The sequence below is a fragment of the Micrasema longulum genome, unplaced genomic scaffold, assembly GCF_059751315.1.
Source record: "Micrasema longulum isolate JH-2025_06_02 unplaced genomic scaffold, ASM5975131v1 h1tg000745l, whole genome shotgun sequence".
NCBI classification, from domain to species: Eukaryota; Metazoa; Arthropoda; class Insecta; order Trichoptera; family Brachycentridae; genus Micrasema; species Micrasema longulum.
In genome coordinates this window covers 25,488-44,453 of record NW_028277939.1, presented here as the reverse complement: position 1 = coordinate 44,453, position 18,966 = coordinate 25,488, and the positions used below count along the sequence as shown (strand labels likewise).

The following is an 18,966-nucleotide window of genomic DNA, read 5'->3' as shown; positions in this document are numbered from 1 at the left end:
TCTTGCGGCGTAGCCGAAATGCTGATGAGATCACGAGATGAAGTCAAATAGCTATTACCTTTTTTGGTGTGGCTTAAATTTATAACAGAATCAAGAAAGGGGTGCTGCGTTGATTTGGACATGTAGAGAGAATGGACAACGAAAGAATGGCTAAAAGGATCTACGATGCGAATGCCGATGGATGCAGAAAACGAGGAAGGCATGGCCTGATCAAGTCCATCAAATACTTGAAGATGGACATGTCAAAAGTAGGAATAATCGGCGTGCGTTCATGAGAAGATGTATGAATGTGGTGGAAGCGAGGTCTGTATGCAAAGATAGAGTGATAGAGGTCTGTATGCAAAGATGCTTATGTGTGCCCTACTTCAAAGTTTAAAGTTACACAAATTCTTCTTACATCTTGTTGTATTGTTAGATAGTTATTTCATATATTGTGTTGTGTACGTAATTGGTGCTGTGTTAGGTTTAGTTTTTGTTTGTAATATTGTCTAGATTTATATTAACATAGCACTGTGTGCACAACATTAAATTTAAACAAATAAACAAAATAAACAAAATGACGTTCTATCTTCTCTGCCTACCCCTGCGGAGAAACGGCGTGATGGTTTGTGTGTTTGTGTGTGGTGGAATCTATCCTGTCAATATTTGGACATACTAAAAAAAGTATATTTTGATCATTTAAAAGACTTGAAATTTGCTTACCAATATTTTTGTTATTTCCGAGATAATACTCGTCATCGTCGTATCTCGGTCTGTTCCTATCTTCGTTCGGTCCATAGCCTTCCTTCGGCGTGAGTCCGTGCAAGTTGTGCCAGGATCCTGCTCCATATCCTCCGCTGCCATGGCTCCCGTACCCGAACTCTCCTCCGTAACTCTCGCGGTGACCGCCACTCTCCCATTTGTGATGTCCGAGATCAGAATAATTAAAGTCGTGGTCGTGTTTTCTATCATCTTCGAAGCCGTGGTGGTAATGAGTGACTCCCCTCGACGGGTATTTGTCGGAGTCCGGAAGGTAATGACTGTCGTGGGTATTATCTAGACCCCAATAGTTGTAAGATGACCCGAAATCTTTGTGATTTTCTTCGAAAGAGTGATGGGTCGACCCGTGTCCGTAGGATCCTCCGTACTGTCCCCAGGGTTTGTTGGTATGCGCTCCTGCTATCTCATAGGGTACGTAATGTCTATCCCATCGTTTATCAGAACCGTATCCTCTATCGGAGTATTCCGTCCTGTGGAAGTCTTCGTGGGCGCTTTGCCAGGTTTTCCAAGACTCTCTATTGTTGTCGCTTCCGGAGTAATGTCCAACAGCGTTGCTCGGTTTGTTGTATGGCGGTTCGGGGTATCTGTCGCTTCCTCTTCCTCCGGAGCAGCCGGAGCAGTCCCATCTCCTGTCGTGAGAGCCTCCCGAGGAGAAGCGTCCCTCGCTGAACTTTCCTCCTCCGTACCCTGCCGGTCTCCACGGAGCCGGCGGCCCACCGCGGCCGGAGAGTTGGTAGTGAGGCCAAGTGAGACTGCAGTCGGCGGCGCTGTTCCTGTCCAGCTCGTAGAAGTCGTAATCTCTGTCTTCTATAAAGTCTTTCCTCAGGTCCAGAAGAGAAACTGGAGTGGACGTCATCTCGCAGACTCCTTTTCCTCTATTTGAAGGATCCAACCTAGAAAAATACTTTTTTTATTCAAAATGTTTATTTTAAAAATATTAACATATTGACTAATTATGCATCTGAACGACCATAAAAATCTAAAACATTTAATATGTTGGTAATTTGAAAACAGTTAAATAAATTCCTTAATTTTTACCGTGTCCAGACGGGTGAAGAGTACAGTGACGTGTTTGAAATAGAAACTAAAACCTAGACGTGTGTTTTTGATTTGAAAGCTTCTCTCAGTGAAATGTTTTAATAAACATCATTAACAAGACAATTTTTTTTATTAAATTTGTAATACGCTAGAATTTCGTTTTATCTGTAAAAAAAGTCCACTAAAAATAAAGCACAACAGCGCTGGATATGTTTTCTTGCATAAAAATCAATTCGGGATTTAAAAAAACAACTGCTTATTATTTTTATTGTACCGTTATTAATTTGTTAAATGCAACATGACATAAAAATAAATTAAAGCAATATTTGCTATTCACTATCATATTTTACATTCCAATAACGAATATTACCTTTACGCATTTTGGAATTGATGTTAAAAAATGTTTTGGATTTAATTTTTGGACCGTGTTGTTTCGAAATCGTGTAAAACGAGATTCCAGCGTATATGAAGTAAACGATTGAGTCGTAAACACTTCGAAGTGAATATAAGCCTCGTACATAATACGACTCGGTTACTAGAAATATTTGAGATCTCGGGTTCGATTCTTCGAAAGGTCGGCGTAAAATATTTGTTTTAAAGGGGCCTAGACACCGCAATATTCCACTGTCCCTAGACATGCAACGGAAGCGTTTGGTATTCCGATGCAGTGCCCTATGCCCCATACGGTGCGGATAGGGGTACAGTGGTGATGTAACATCTTTATACCGCAGCCGGTGCGAACTGTGGCCGCCGCACGGCGATGCAGAACAAAACAGATTAAAATTTTCTCGTCGATATGCAAAACGCGAGACAATAAGGTCTATTATCCCGTGCAGTCGCAGCCCGAACAATGCCCCGCTGACCCTGGCCGGCGTACAGAAAGTCAGGCCGGGCTTGCACAACGCGTGGAATAATCGCCTCTAGTGACTATGTAAGCCACGGGCGAGAGATACCATCTTTAGGTCAGCAGAGTACTTGTTGTTATATGTACTATTACGAGTGCGCTTAAAATGATTATTATTATTTGTGTGGCACGGTCGCTCGGGTCGCAAAGGGGTATTTATTATGACAGGTCAAAAGCCATGTATGTAAAGCCACCTAGACTTCCGCATTCCCTCTCTGTCGCAATTTGAATACCGGTCAGATCAAAGAGTATTCCCAGCAGAATGCTCGGACGAGTTTTTTCTGTAATTTGACTTATTTAATACCAAAAACACGTACGACTTTTGCTCAGAGAAATTTCTCTTTTGTGGCCTCGAGAGTGTTCAACGTCCCGGATAATTAATAAGTTTTTTTAAACGATAGCCATTTTCATGAGAGGTGTACAAGTTTGGATTTTGTCTAAGGGTCTCTACCATTGCAGGAGACTGCTGCGAGATATTGCATAGATTTATATACTACGAGCTGAACTCGGCAATAATGCTTTGCTATTGCTAGATTTGAGTACATTATTGTATATTTACATAAAATTAATACAATCGAAAGTGTGATATCAATTATTGTATTTCTTCTTCTTCTTTTCCACATCCGCTCTTAGGAGCACGTGGACATCACCAGTTGCCTCCAGGAGACCCTATTGCCAGCCATCATTCTTGCCTCTTCCCACATCAATCCATCGCCTCTTTATTCCGCCGAATAAAGTCTAAAGATCGTCACCGACGGCGAAATTGTATTTAGTCCAATTTAAATATGTACGTGTACATTATTATTAATAGACAAAATCGACGTTTCGTTGTCCCGTTTTCCACACCTCAGGAGTCAAACGATTTTGTTTGTTTTTTTAGACAAAGTATCACAATAAAATGTTAAAAAATGTGCGTCGGTACGTTTTGCGTTTTTCAAAAATAGTTTGTATACCGCGCGCCGTGCGCCTAAAGATATATATATATATATGTATATATATGTTTGGATAATTTAAATATCATAATTTTTGTAAAAATCACCTCAAGGGCGCCGAGCAGCAGATAAAACTGTGTCTAGTTCCCGTGATAAACTATTTTTGTAAAAACGAAACAATAGGGACACGCCAATAGTAAGTATCTATAGTGTGTAAAAAAAAGCACTGCTTTAAAGCAGTGTCAGCGTCAAAAAAACACTGACTAAAAAAGTTCAAATATAAGCACTATCCAAAACACCTAATTAGAATATTTGAGTTTGTCCAAAAGTTTGTAGACAAAAGACTGGATTTCACTTGTCTATACTTAAAATACCTTAGAAAAGGGAGGTATTCTCCATCCCTGTTGTAAGTTGTTAATCTTAATGACTCCCGTGGGGGTAAAATACAGTCTTTTGTCTACAAACATTTGCTACATTTGGTACCGGCAAAGGTTTGCTTTAGACCTAATGAAATAAAGCCTCACCAAATGAGGGTTATCACCAGAGCCTTTACAGGGCAGTGTAGACTGGATAAATACCTTGCAAGAACTTGCATTTATGAAACTTCTCTGGGCATGTAAGTTCCGCGGTGCAGATGATGAAGCAAATGTGATGCTTTTTGTAACAAAATAAGCTGCATATTCGGAGGAAATCTGAACTGGTTGAACCTGATGTTGTTATGGCGCTCGTTCTCTGCCTAATGACCCGGTTTTTTAAGAATATGGGCGTACATGAGGAGGTTTAGCAAAAAAATTAGAGTTCACACTCTGCACTCGGTAGCCCGGCTCTCTAAAGAACTAACCTTGGAGGGAGAAATATTTTAGACCTATCACAATTCAGTTCAATTAATTTATTTTAGAATAACAAATACATTACAAAAAAAATTCAAGACGTAGATATTATAAAAAGAAAAAATACAAAGACTCTTGTCAAAGCAGTAGGAGAATCCTGCTATGGTAACCCCCTTCGTATACAGGGAACAGATCAACATCCAAAGCGATGTTGTTCAGCTTAGCGCTACCTATTCCATCGGCAGGTCAGTCTTGTATATTGGAATATGAAACAGTCTATGCTGAAGCAGACTCAAGTAATCATCAGGAACATACAAACCAATGCTCATCATAATCTCAGGATTATCGACCATACCGCGCAACAATCGATAAAAATGTGTAGTCAAATACGCATTCCTTCTAGTCTCTAAACGTTGAATTCAGCATTCTTCTTCTCCTTATCAGCCCGTTTTTCTCCACTGCCAGATATAGGCCTCTTCCAAATGTTTTCACGTTCTTCTGTCCTGGACACTGTTTCCATCAATGGCCCACGAGTTCGACGACGTCGTCAGTCCATCTCCTCTGTGGTCTCCCTACTTTCCTTCTACTTCCGTAGGGTCTCCAGTTTAGTATTCTGGGGGTCCACCTATCGACTTTTTGTCTCGCCACATGACCCGCCCACTGCCATTTTAGTCTTCCCACTCTTTCTGCGATATCGGTCACCTTTGCACGGCGTCTTATCTCCTCATTCGGTCTTTTAAGGAGACGCCCGAGATTTGTCTTTCCATAAACCGCTGAGTGCACTTAATTTTGTGAACACTTCTAGCAGTGAGTGACATGGTTTCAAGACCGTATGTTGCCACCGGCAGAACACGAGAGTTGTAGCCTTTGGCCTTAAGATTATTTGGGATTTCCTTATTTCTGAAAACGTGTTTCAGCTTTCCAAACGCAGCCCAACTTAACCCGATTTGTCTAGGCAGTTCCTCAGTTCGATTAAATTTTCCCAATTTGATTTTGTGCCCAAGGTAAATGTACTCGTCAACAGCATCGATAGTTTTACTTCCAGTACATATGTTGCTAGGTATTGAACATATGTTGCTAGGTATTGAACATATGTTGCTAGGTATTGAACATATGTTGCTAGGTATTGAACATATGTTGCTAGGTATTGAACATATGTTGCTAGGTATTGAACATATGTTGCTAGGTATTGAACATATGTTGCTAGGTATTGCTGTATTTAGCATACTCTGGATAAACTCGGTCGGGTAGATCCAAAGATAATACCCGCACTCTCTCATGTAGAGATATCTCAGAAACTTCTTTTGGATTTTGTCTATCGTAAGACAGGACTTCAGTTCATGTGGCCCCCGAATCATCAAGCCACTCTCGAGTCTACTACGATAGATCTACTCAGATCGCGGTGTCACAAGAAGCTTATGCACTGACCGCCAATCTCAAGAATAAAGTCAAGTAGGTATGTCATTTAACCGATTTGATTTTAATGGTTTGTGTTTAGTTTGGTATTGAGTGAAGGACGAATCTTGTAATATTAAGAGTTGATAAGTTTAATGGATTGAATTGGCCTAAATTACAGGAAGTTTTTGAAGATAAATGCTTCTGGTTTCTACATAAGTATGATGTCTTTACTTACTGCCACACAAAAAATAATATACAATAAATAATCTTATCAAATACCGCATTTGGTACATAATTTTCTAGCATCATAATCGAATCATAATTCAGATCTAAATTTGTTGCGACAGAGTGGGAAAATATTTTTAAGAAGCGGATATGGAAGTTTAGGCATTTAGAAGGCTTGTGACCTGTCATTGGCTGGTTCGAGTGGCCACTTTATAGACTGAGTAACATTTAACATTCTACATTTGTTTAAATTCCCACATTTCTTCAACTCTTCCATCTGTTGACTTTTGTTACTAAACAGGAGTCACCGGACGTATCGGGGGCCTGAGGTTTTTGATTGCGGGTTTCCCTGTCAGTGAACATCTTTTGTTGAGGACTTCCCCGAGCACGGAATATACGTCTCCTTTATTACTTTCACACGAAGAGGGAAAATTCTTCACGAATTACAGTTTGAGTAGGTTCGAGTGGTGGCAAAAGTTGGTTTGCAAACAATAGTCTATGGGTAAGTCTGCTGCTTTTGGGTGCGCTGCCGGTGATCGGCCTCGAGTGTCACCTGGGGGCGTTCTGGTACTCCAGAGAGTAGTAACTAACGTTTCCTATCACTGTCGACATAAAGGGGTTTGAAATGGGTGAAGGGTTTATTCATTTATTTTATTTATACTTCCCCTTGTCCCTACCTTGTAGAAGATGAGGGGGGGTTTTAGAGCGACAGTGAAACGGACATTGAACGTTGTAAATGTAAATATTTGTTCGCGCTTATCCTTACTGAATTTGGTTAGTAGAAGAAGAAATATAATCAATTCGTAGTGAAAAAAAAAGTTGCTTGTATGAGTGAATCCAAAAAAGATATTTAGTCTTTAAAACGGATTCGGGTATGTGGTGGATGCTTTTAATGTTGACGTTTGTAAAGTAAAATAGCTGAAACATTTATTTTGCGGGTGCTATCAGACGGGTAAACCAATGCATTTACTTGGCAACGCTAGAAAACAATTTTTCAATTTGTATGCTTCTAATACCAGTTAGTCTGATCAACAACGTTTTTAGTATGTCCAAATATTTGCAGACGGGCTGACTGCAACAAATTTAGATCTAAATAACTCCCTTAAGATGAAATTCAGTCTCTCTGCAAACATTTTGACATATTCAAAACATTGTGCGATCTTTTTTATTTATTAATTGTATTTACTGACTTATCAAGTTCATTAAATAAAACTGAAACACATTTCATTAAAACGATTAATACAGTACGTGTACGTATGATAAATATAAAACACGAGTACGTCGAAAAAAAAAAAAAAGTTTTAATAATAATAATAATTATGGATGACTTATATAGCGCCATTTTCGTAATATAATGCCTCAAGGGCGCTTTAAAAAGTGATTACATAAATATGTAAAATTATTTTTAATTTTTAATTTAAGAAAAATAATGTACTTTATCGCCACATGCTAAGAATTCATTCAAATGATTTAGAGAACAAGTGGGTTTTAAGTTTCTTCCAAAACATCACTTCACTCTCACAGTTTCGGACTTCTGCTGGGAAAGCATTCCATGCCGTAGGGCCTGCGACCGCAAATGTACGTTCGCCGAATTTAGTGCGCTGTTTGGGTAGAGGTATAATAACTTTTCCTTTCGACGTAGATGTAGCTGATCTAAGCGTAAGACGTCTGTCAGCTAGTTTATCTGGAATGCAGAGTTCCCTTAGATATTCTGGAGCAGAGCTTAGAGCAGTGACTTATACATAAGCCAACAGAGTTTGTCTTCCACCCTCTGTGGAAAACGTAGCAAGTGCAGTTCCCGAAGTAGTGGAGTGATATGACTGAACTTAGAAATTCCAAAAATAAGTCTGGCTGCGGCATTCAATACAGACTGTAAGCGAGTCATTTTATCTTAAATATAAAAATAATATCAGAAAAAAGATAAAGATCAGATTACTATTTAGGAGGAAGTCGAAAGTCAATTTTCTCTAGCACTGGACTTTTTCATTCTACAAAAAAAATCACGTTGTGTAAGTAAAATTAAAAAAATATAAACACAGTGCGCAAAGTGGCCACTCAAACCAGTCAGCTCCCCAGGGAGTTGAATCCGGTCCTTGTCTACAAAGTTTGGACAAACTCAAAATATTCTTGATAAATATGGAACCCAACTGAGCGAATCACGCGTTTTAAGTTTTTGCATATTTTATTTACCTGTATCGAGGTATTCATTCAAAAAATAAATTTGTTTTAATTAATCATCAACATTACTAGTTTAGACGTAGTTTCTATCAATAGAATAATGGTCCATGGTTCCCTTCGTCAGACAATGGCAGAATCTACGTTAAAACTCGAAGAGCCGAGTATAGTGACCTCAGAAATCTACGTCCGAGTCATGAGATCTGATGAGATTGTATGGACAATGCATATCATTACAGATTAGCATACAATGCGATAGTGACTGGTGTTTGCGAAATGAATTTCGATGTTACTTATAACAATTGGTGTTAAATAACAATAATTGGCTAGTTTACGATACAAACACACGGCGTTCATAAAAATATATAATAAACAATGTAATAGATACATTATATCCAATACTTATAGATTAACAACTCAGATTAGCTATTTCTTAGAGTAGTGGTTGGCGTATTAACTCACCATTTACGATTGAAACTCCGGATTCGATTCCCAGTGTACAATTATATACAGCATACAATTCTAATGAATAGCCTGATACTAAAATGACCAGTGGTGATATTTAGAATCTTCTCTACCCCGGAGAGTGATAATTTTAAGATTTTTATTTTTTTAATGCGACGACTCTTTGCTTCATACTCGTATAATGGCTACGCTGATAATTGAACGTCGAATGGTGTGATGAAACTTCTTCAAAAGTGAAAATAAAACTAATACGGTTTGGTCAATTTAATCTAGTTAAGTCTTTTGGGTTAAGTTTAAGGTCGCAATAATGTTCTAAATAAAAATCATCATATTTTTAAAATTATAATTGATATATTTGAAGCACTTACTTTGTGGTTATTCATTATAATAAAATAAATAAAACAACTTTGTTTTTAACCACCTATTTTTTTTTTACTGACCGGTTTCAAAGCTATACAAGCTTCTTTATCAAGGTTTACTTAACAAATGAATTTTATCCTATTTTCTTTTACCAGTATTATGCTACACATATGGAGCAAATAAATCAAGTCTTGTTGTCTTTTAAGGATGGGAAGCATATTTTGATATGGATACGCTGAAAACCAGACAGTAGTGGACTAAATAATTTTTTGTTTACTTAGTTATTATTTTTTTATTCTTATTATAAAACGCTTTTTTAATTTTCAAGATTTCCATCTAGTCTTATTTTAATAATTGAAGTACCTACTTTTAATTTAGTGTCTTGTTGAAATTCTGCTTACTTCCTATCAGATGGTTTGAACACCGTGCCCGTTTGTGAATAGTGTGTGCGATTCGAATAATTCAAATGAGGACCGAAGGGTCGATAACGCAAGGCTGAAGGGCCAATAATGCAGGGCCGAAGGGCCGATTACGCAAGGCCCGAAGGGCCGAATTTCCAACAATCTAACAGTCGGCGACAGCCGACGGTTGCCTGCTACTAATCTATAATAGGTGTGACTTTCAAATGGCATTGGTACCAATCTTCTTCTTCCAATCCTAAATGGAGCATGTGGACATTACTATATACATCCAGGAGACCCTATCGCCAGCCAGCACTTTCGGATCCTCCCTTGTCAATCCAGCGTCCGTTTTAACCGAATTCAATATTAAGATCGTCATCGAAAGCCTTCCAGAACGGCGTGAGCCCGCAGGTTTGAAGATTGGGTGTAAGTTCTCACGAGACATGCGCAGCACGTGTCTAAGCCAAGTTCACCCCCGCATCCTCAAAACGCTCGTCGGACTTTCATGTAAGTTGTGAAGTCGAACCACTTTATGCTTGATATTCTCCTCAAGCGCTTACTCTCAAAACATAGAAGTTTAGTGTTCCGAGCTTTAGTAAGGTGCCAAGATTCGCTCCCATTTAGAAGTATAGACTAGAGTTCCAGACAACCCGCATCATGTTTAAAGTTGCTCTAGCAATTCCTAGGCGGGTTGCGAGCTCTCTGTGCTCCCGTCCTCAGTTATGTGAACTCCCAAGTATTTAAAGCTGCCAACTTTCTCTATCCTCTGTCCATTATTATAGAGAGGCTGATCAGGGTCAAGATAGGATTTATAGCACGTAATGTGTACAATCGGCAGGTTGGTTTTATATTTTTGTTCATTTACAATGGCGAAGGCGTATAGTGGGATTCGCACGTTAATGTAATAATTAATGTGTAGTAGTAAAACCGGTAGGCATAGAAAAGTCGGCAAGTGGTAGCATACAAATATTTGCCAACATTTTTTTTCATTTTGTAAAACTGTTGCACAAAAAAGTACACGAACTTTACTGAAGTTGTTTTTTTTACAAACAATAAAATACCTACATTTGCTGACGTCATACGCGGATATGACTTAGGAGCGTAATTACTAAACAAAAAAGCAAATAAAAATCATATTTAGCGAAGTGTGAATATGATAAAGTCACTACATTCTGCATTGTGTTTTATTTAAGTTTAATATAATGTATAAACAGAGTGGTTAATGGATAATGAGTGAGAATTTTTTCAATGTTTATTTGTAGAGATAAATTTTTATCGGTTTCCTTCTCACTAAATGAGTTAAAACTAAATAAACGAATAATACAATGTGTGGAAGTGAGTAAGAAACGCTGTTTGAACGGTGATCACCGTGTTGAATAAGATGTAGAGGTTCTTGAGAATGTTAAAAGCATCAAATATCTAGGAGTTTGGATTGACTCTAAATTATCCTTTACAAAAAGTGCAGACTATACGAGTAAGAAAACCGCAAAGAAGATATCCCTATTAGGAAGGATAAGGAATAAACTAGACCTTAAAACTACTCTGTTGACATTTAAAAGTATTAAAGTTCGCCACATTGATTATGGCTCCAGTATTTTATATTTAAGTAATGAGGGAGATCTATAGAGACTCCAAATAATATAAAACAAAGCGAAGATTATAAAAAATATTATATTAAGATATGGGAGACGTTCGAAAGTTAAGAAAATGATTCAACTTCTAGATATTATGACAATTGATCAAATAATCAAATTAAATGTTGCTAATGAAATCAACAAAATTATTTAAGTAATAGTTTCGAGATGTTTTCAAAACAAACTAAAAAATAATGCGTTCTTTCGTAACTATGCAACAAGAGGATCTAAGACTGGAAAATAAATCGAAAGCAATGTCCTAGAACTGCCTTATGTACAAGGGAATACAGTTATTTGAGCAAATTGTATGTATGGGTATTGTAGGGCGGGGTGGTGCATATGCCAATTAAACCCCCTTAAAATAGTACAAAGATTAATTATTACAGTAATTTCAAAGAAACCCTCAACATTCAATACCGAAAGTCTGTATAAAATATTTAAAGTTCATACAGTAGACACTATTTATAAAATGAATTATATTATACAGATTTGTAAAGAAGAAAAAATAAAAGAATTTGAGATAAATAAGTCACTCAGATATTAACATAATATTAAAATTCCTAAATTCCACACAAGTCAAGGTCAAAATAGCTTGGTCTTCAAACGTGTAAAAAATTATAATAATCTGCTCAATGAACTAAAAACTATTAAAAATAATATATCAATAAATAAATAAAGTAAATCTAAAGAAATTTTTTGAACACGTGTAAAAACTACATTAAATTTTAATTAGTACGAATGTATTATTGTTTTATGTTTTTTCTTTATATATCCTGTGTTTTCATTTTTTTCTCATGTACTCCTATTTCAAATTATATAAACTTTTTATTTATAAATTATTTAAACAATAAACAACTACAACTAAAATAGTGTAAGTCACTCTCCAAGCACAAGAGTTAGTCTCTTTTTTTGGAGAGTTACAGTGATAACATTTACTTTATGTATAAAAGTAGATATGTAAAGAATTTTTTTAAAACATGTACCTTTTATGAAATGTATTAATAAAAAAATTGGGAAAATGCCAGAAAGTATAAAAAATTGAAAAAATTAAAATATATTTAAAATGAAATGTAAAGAGTATATATTATGCAAAAAAATACTAAGTTCTGTGTATTGTAAATAGTATATATACATAGTTTAATATAATTGCACACATAAAAAAACAGTTTGAAAATTGAAAATAATTTGGAAGGAACATCTGGACGTTGACACTTTCAGAAGTGTTTACTTCGCACTTTTCCAATCAGTAGCTGCCTATGGTGTAATTGGCTGGGGAGGTTGCTCGACATTTAACATGAACCCTTTGAACAAGACGCAAAACCTAATTCTTAAACATCCATGATGTTTAAACATAGGCAAAATGGTGAATGTTACACAGTGTGTGTAAAGAGACCACTTAAACCAGCCAATGATAAGACATACGCCCTGTAAATGCCTAGACTTCTATATTCCCTTTTCAATTCTTCCCCCCTCTCTGTTGCAACAAAATTATTCGTATTATATTTTGATTTAATAAATCATAATAGTCATTATATCAATATGTTTATCTTTGTATTGATTTAATATTTAAGATTTCTGATTTAATACCAAACTTTCTAGCAAATCTGGATGTGGAAAATAATTATTGGAAAAAGTATCAATGAATGAATACAATAAATGTGCAAATAACATTGTTCAAAAATCAAATAACTTTGATTTGATAAATAAATTAGTGGTGTAATACAAAAAAGGTGAAGTGTTGTTTTACCTGTAATTAAAAGTCTCACAGTCGAATCTCCTCTCTTCCGCGCAGGTTCTCTGGCAATCTTCTAGTCTCTCACAGGGAACCACGCCTAGTATGACCCTATCGTGGACTCTTTTCCCCGCCAGAACTCTTCTGTAGCAAGCTGAAAAAAATTGGCTAATTTACAAAACTGAAAATTAATACACGAATGTGTTTTTTAGTTTGTCCGTCACAAAAACTCCTCCGAAACGGTAAATCGTAGAGACGTGAAATTTGGACGCGGCTTACTAGATGTTATTATTATAGGTTATTTTCTTAACTCGGTTGATCTCTTTTTTTCAAAGGAATTTTTTGTTATCAACGTAAAGGAAATACACGATTCACATTAGGCACGGTCTTTAAGACGATAGTAGGCCAGGCGACGGTGGGCATAGGTTTCCGGGTGAGTCCTACAAGTTTTATAATTATTAGTATTGACGACTGTGTGAACCACGTGTGGGTCAGGTTTTTCGGATGTCAGAGGATAGATAGACAAACAAGTGATGGACTGAAGGCCGATAATAGGACGCAGAAGCGTAGGAAGGCTCAAGAATAGACGGTTCGACGACATCAGAAAAGTTACAGGTCCAAAGTGGCAAAGGGTAGAGTTTGTTCGACACTGGACTCAAGAAGAAGGCTGAGTAACTAAGAAAGTGCGCTACGTGAAGATATTAATGAGAAAAAGTGGTATATTCATTTTGTATAAACATTTTACCTAAAAACATGACGATCAACTAGATTCAATCCCATACAAAAAAAATTATAAGGGTTAATTTTTTTTTAAAGCTTCGCCCGACTGTTTTCGCTCGGCTTCTCCGAGCCAAGCCAAATGAGAATTTCACTTTGAAGCGTCACGGATCAGACTTCTTCACTGCCAAGCATAAAGTGGATGTAGGCTAAGGTGGGTCGTTTTATTTATTTTTTACTTTCTTAAGGGGGACGGCTATAAAAAGGTGCTAAATGGTATCAAAATAAGATGTGTGAAATATGATTACATTCTAATAAGTCTAACTGCCTCCGGATGAATATCGACGTTTCGATATTATTGTATTTTCAAAGTGAGTTCCAGTTTGGCTTCAAACCAAATAAAAATAAAGTTTGTTTGACATTTCATCTTGCAAGTGTAAGAACATTAATAAATGCATGTCCCAAAAACAGAAATGTAATCATCAATCTTCTTTATCCACCAACAGACCACTAGAAAAATAATGATTTAAACCGCGGATAGTGTTAAAATCAATAAAACCATTAATCGGGTAAATGTTAAGGCAAAAATCTCAAATTTAGCATTAAAAATTATGCGCAAACACAAGTAGTGTGTTGACATCATAAATTTTACCAATCGATAAAGGACAATAGTGACAGTCTTTGCCAATCACAACCGAAAGCCTCAACGTAGGCTGCTCCTATCGATAAGCTGACCGCTACAGGCGGTACGATTTATTATCAAGAAAATATGATAGATGCAAAGTGTTAGACAAGGCTGCGACAACTATTATTTCAGCAGTTTTTCTGCGATTATTGATAAAAATAAGCTTCGCCGGAAACGCAAAATAGCGCGAAATTGGCAGCAAAAGTCAAAGTTCTATAAATATTTTATTTATACTTTGACGGGCAGAAAAATACCTTTTTTATAAAATAGAACGAGAAAATTCATAGAAAAAACCGATTTCGTTGATAATGGAATCAATGTTGAAATTCTTGTGAAATTATATTGCACCAGTTTAATAATAAACACATCTAAATAAATAGAACAGCAATCATAGATTTTTTCTTGGAATCGGAAATATCTGTGGAATCTTTACCCGCATTTGGGTGTGATGGAACAAGTGGTAAAAAATGTAGTGTTATTAACAGTTTATATTTGTTCTTAAGATGTTGTAAACTAACTTAATAAAGCATGTATACAAACGTGAACACTGATGAATATGGAGATGGCATACGTCTGCTTGAACAAAGGTTGGAAAAACTATTGCAGTGGATTACTGCCTACCACATAAACGAATTACCCTTCTGATACTTGTAGACCTTGATTGCAGCACATCCAGACCATATTTATTATTAGGTTTCCACCTATTTTAGCAGAGTTACCCGAGTGTCCTACTCAGAGTAGGTATTAGCACGTTGCACAGACCAAACATGTTTGTACCGAATAATCGTAGCGGTTTTAAAAGCCATAAATCCTTAAGATATAGAAAATTAATTGCCAGACAAAATTTTCATGCCCAATGGCTAACTCGTGTTAATTAAATTGCACAAATCGACATAATATTCTTCTAAAAACTTAGTTAGTTCGCAAAATATGTCATCAAAGTTTACGCTCTGGCATGGTTCGCTATCAAAATTCCCTCTTCCTGTATGGAAAGCGGCATTTTTCCAAGCTCATTGCGGATTAGGTATTTGCCCATAAAACTGAAAGCAAAATGGATCCGGTAGTTTAAAGAAACAGTAACAATACCTATTTCGCAAACCTCGAAAATGTAATGCAGACCGATTCTGAGACGGACATCCTCAAACTGGCTGCATATCACACGTTGAGAACTCGCAGCAATCAATAAAATAGTCCAACTGGTTCAAATTCCTTCTGTAAAATTTGATGCACCATATTACACTAATATCATTGACGTTCAATATCGATTGACGTTGATATTTGACGAAAACATCCAACTATTTGTTGCCCAAAAATGAGAAAGAAAACTATCGTTATGAAACTGTCACGTCATACTTAAATGGTTGAAAGGGCAGCACGGACTGTTATATAAGCTTCAGCCACATTAGGCAGAATATCTTATACAGAAAGCTTTCTATAAAGTCATACAGTATACCCACCCATATGAAGTCTCTACAAGTTATGCTAAAATTCAATAGCAAGAAAGATTTTCGCGCTAATAGAAATATGAAAATAATAAATCATTATGGTATAATATTTTGATGGATGCCATTTTTTAAATCTTTTCGTTGTAATAATTAAATGTTACGTATAGAATTTCAAATGTTTTTGAAAACCCACATTTTTCAACTTTTCTTAGCCTAGCTATTACAACTCAACCAAAAAACCATAAACACGTTTATGTTAAAGTCAATCCGGAGGCAAATTTTATATGGGAGCTAAACGAATTATTTGGCACCTTTTCCCCGCTGTGCCGGATAGAAATCTGTTTTTTTTTTCTCCATACAACCGTGGCCCAGCTTAATGTAGGCGGTGAATTCAAAGATTTTTTTTCTTTTTGCTTAAAAAATGATGTGATCCGTAATATGACGCAATAGATTTGTCTATTGTAGATGTAGATCATTCTCACCCAAGGATTTATGACCTAAACCAATTGTCTAAATCAACATAATGGCTCTGGGAGTATCTGACAACTTTATGGTAATCCTAAGGTCGGGAGAAGGATGTTGTATTGTTCAAACGATTAATGTATTTATGACTCAAATATTCATAGAAATGACCTGTGGCCAGCACTCCATGAACGAGTAACAAAATAACCTCGAAATCAAAACTAATTTGAGGATTTTTATTCTAGGACTTCTGCAAAGTTAATGCTTACCTAATAATAGGGCTGCTTTAATCAGCATTAACAAAAAAATCTCAGCCATTAAAACGCAAATACATTCAAATATACAACTAAGATTATCAATAAATATTGCCCATGAGATAGATACTAAGATCGTTAGTCTCAAACGTGGGAATCCAATTTTTCCATCCAACTAGATGATTAAGAGACTCATAATTACAGTTTTTTTTTATAAAAGCCCAGTCAACTGTGGAGTTTCATAAAAAATATATTTACTTAGTGAAAACCAAATGACGTCTATACTACGCCTGCAAAACACCTATTCTCATCTACGGATGCGAATCTCATGAGCGAAATTCTGAGTTTTGAGAATAGGTGACTCTGTAAGAATCTCGGGTGAGCGGTGGTTTGACTGTGCAAGGAATAAAGATTTTCGTCTTAAATAGGGTTGTGCTAGGAAAATAGCGAATTTATGAACAATAATATTATTTTGGGCTTAAAAGGCTTAAATTATTTGACCGATAAAGGGGTGGTAGCGGTTCTGCTTTTGCCGATCGGACTTGTTTCTTCCGGTTTACTGATAAACTAATGAACTAACATACCCTATCGCCGTCAGAATTGGGAAAATTAAATTGAGGGTGACAGACAAATTTACGGTCTATACTTAGATCGCCCTGACGGCAATAAGAGGTATTGAAAGCAGTAAATGTAAATTCTAAAAATACAAAGAGCGCCAAAGATTGGTTAACAAAAAAAAGTATTTACCGTTCATTACAGATAAAAAAATTAATTGTTTTCATAATGTACGGATCTGAAAGGAGGCCACAAGACCTATAAAACAGATCCGGGTAAGTGCGTGGGGCGGGGCTTTCAATGTAAGGAATGAAGTCATGAGACAACGGACACAGCAAACTCCGGTGACAACTGTCATCAAGCGGAGGCGATACGGTTGGACGGGCTATATACTGCGGATGCCTCCCGAGACCCTCAACCACACTTGGGCATCAGGTTTTCGACGTCCTGGACGTCCACCGCCGACTGTTCGTCGGCGGGTCATGTCAGAACTACGGGACGCGAACCTGACTCGGGGGATGCACATGAGCTGGCAGTCGACAGAGATGCCTGGATAATCTTTGTGGACACAATATTATGTCCAGCCGCACCAACTTGTTTAAAGGTGTTTCTGTTGAAAAAATAACTATTACAAAGTTTAAAAAAAAAAACGGTTTATGACCTCACAACTTACCCTTACCCTTACCTCTTGGCCTCGATGATTGTTAGAAAAATATTTGTCAATTATTGCTTTACCCGAAAAAGCTTGTTAACTCTTGTGTGGCTGGATGTCACACGACACAAAACTTGACATATCTCTATTATTTTTTTAAATGATGATGACGGATTTTTTGAAATCTTCAAATGGACATAACACCGGATTTGGAAAGTCAAATTTGTATAATTATGCCGAAAAATATTTATGCTCGCTACGCAAAAATGAATGTCCGCCATACAGCGATACATCCGCATAAGAGAGAGTACAAAGATAGAACTCATAACAAGGAAGACTGAGACGCTGTTCTGTGGTCGGTAGTGTATAAAACATTTAGTCGGTTAATGACAGTGATGGGGAAGGCACGAGCGTAATATGAGTGGAGTATTTATGATTTTTAATTTATTTTGCAATAAAAAATGTTGCAATATCTACAAATTATGTGTTTATTTATATAAATAATGGAAAATTATATAATTATTTCGCTTGACGCGTAATTATAATTTATTTTTCAATAACATAGACATATTTAATTGCAGTAAACTCACTTTCAAAACCAAAATTAAAAAACTATTATGAGAAAAAAATTATGTTTCTTTATAAAAAAAAATATATTTTTATATTATATATTTAAGTTGTTTTTATTCACTCATATTAAACACACACTTACCCTGTCCCTAAACCTACCTTCACACCCATATAAAATCACACACATATTCACATACCTACCAAAACCACACTCCACTTTTTTACACACGCATCCTCACACAAAAAATGATAATATTGAAGAAATATAGATGTTCAAATATGGGCAGAATGGTAAATGTTACACAGTGTGTAAAGTGGCCACTTAAACTAGCCAATGACAGGTCATAAGCTCAGTGGATCCTGGACTTCTATATTACTTTCTCCAAAATATTCTTTATCTCTGTTGTAATATTGACAGCTCCCCAGGGAGTCGAATCCAGTCTTTGTCTACAAAAATTTGGACAAGTTGAGAAAATATATTAATTAAATTAATTCATTAAAATTCGAAGTCGAAGATAACTGTGTTCACTTCCCATTGTAATCGGCGGCGTGTTTACGTATGTTCGAGTATATTCCAGTGGCGAATGGTGATTTTATTTACAGGTAAGCTATAAAAAAATCATACATTTGTACCTGCATAGAAGGTACATAATATAATGTAAGTGATATAAACTATAAATTGTTATTTTTCTGTGATTTTGTGTGATACAACAACTCTCATCCATGAAATCAACTCAAACGACGTAACTTTGGGATAAATTACATAGTATAGA

At 36.3% G+C, this 18,966-nt stretch overlaps 1 protein-coding gene across 1 annotated transcript in view; it reads right to left on the bottom strand.

The window, feature by feature from the left end:
• LOC148279218 (uncharacterized) overlaps positions 1-18,966 on the bottom strand; it is a gene marked incomplete at its 5' end in the record, with an annotated part of 76,090 nt that overhangs the window by 32,449 nt on the left and 24,675 nt on the right. Inside the window, 2 exons of the mRNA XM_088230302.1 lie at positions 703-1,652; positions 12,869-13,007. Coding sequence (XP_088086428.1) covers positions 703-1,652; positions 12,869-13,007 — 1,089 coding nt within the window. The remainder of the gene's footprint in view (positions 1-702; positions 1,653-12,868; positions 13,008-18,966) is intronic.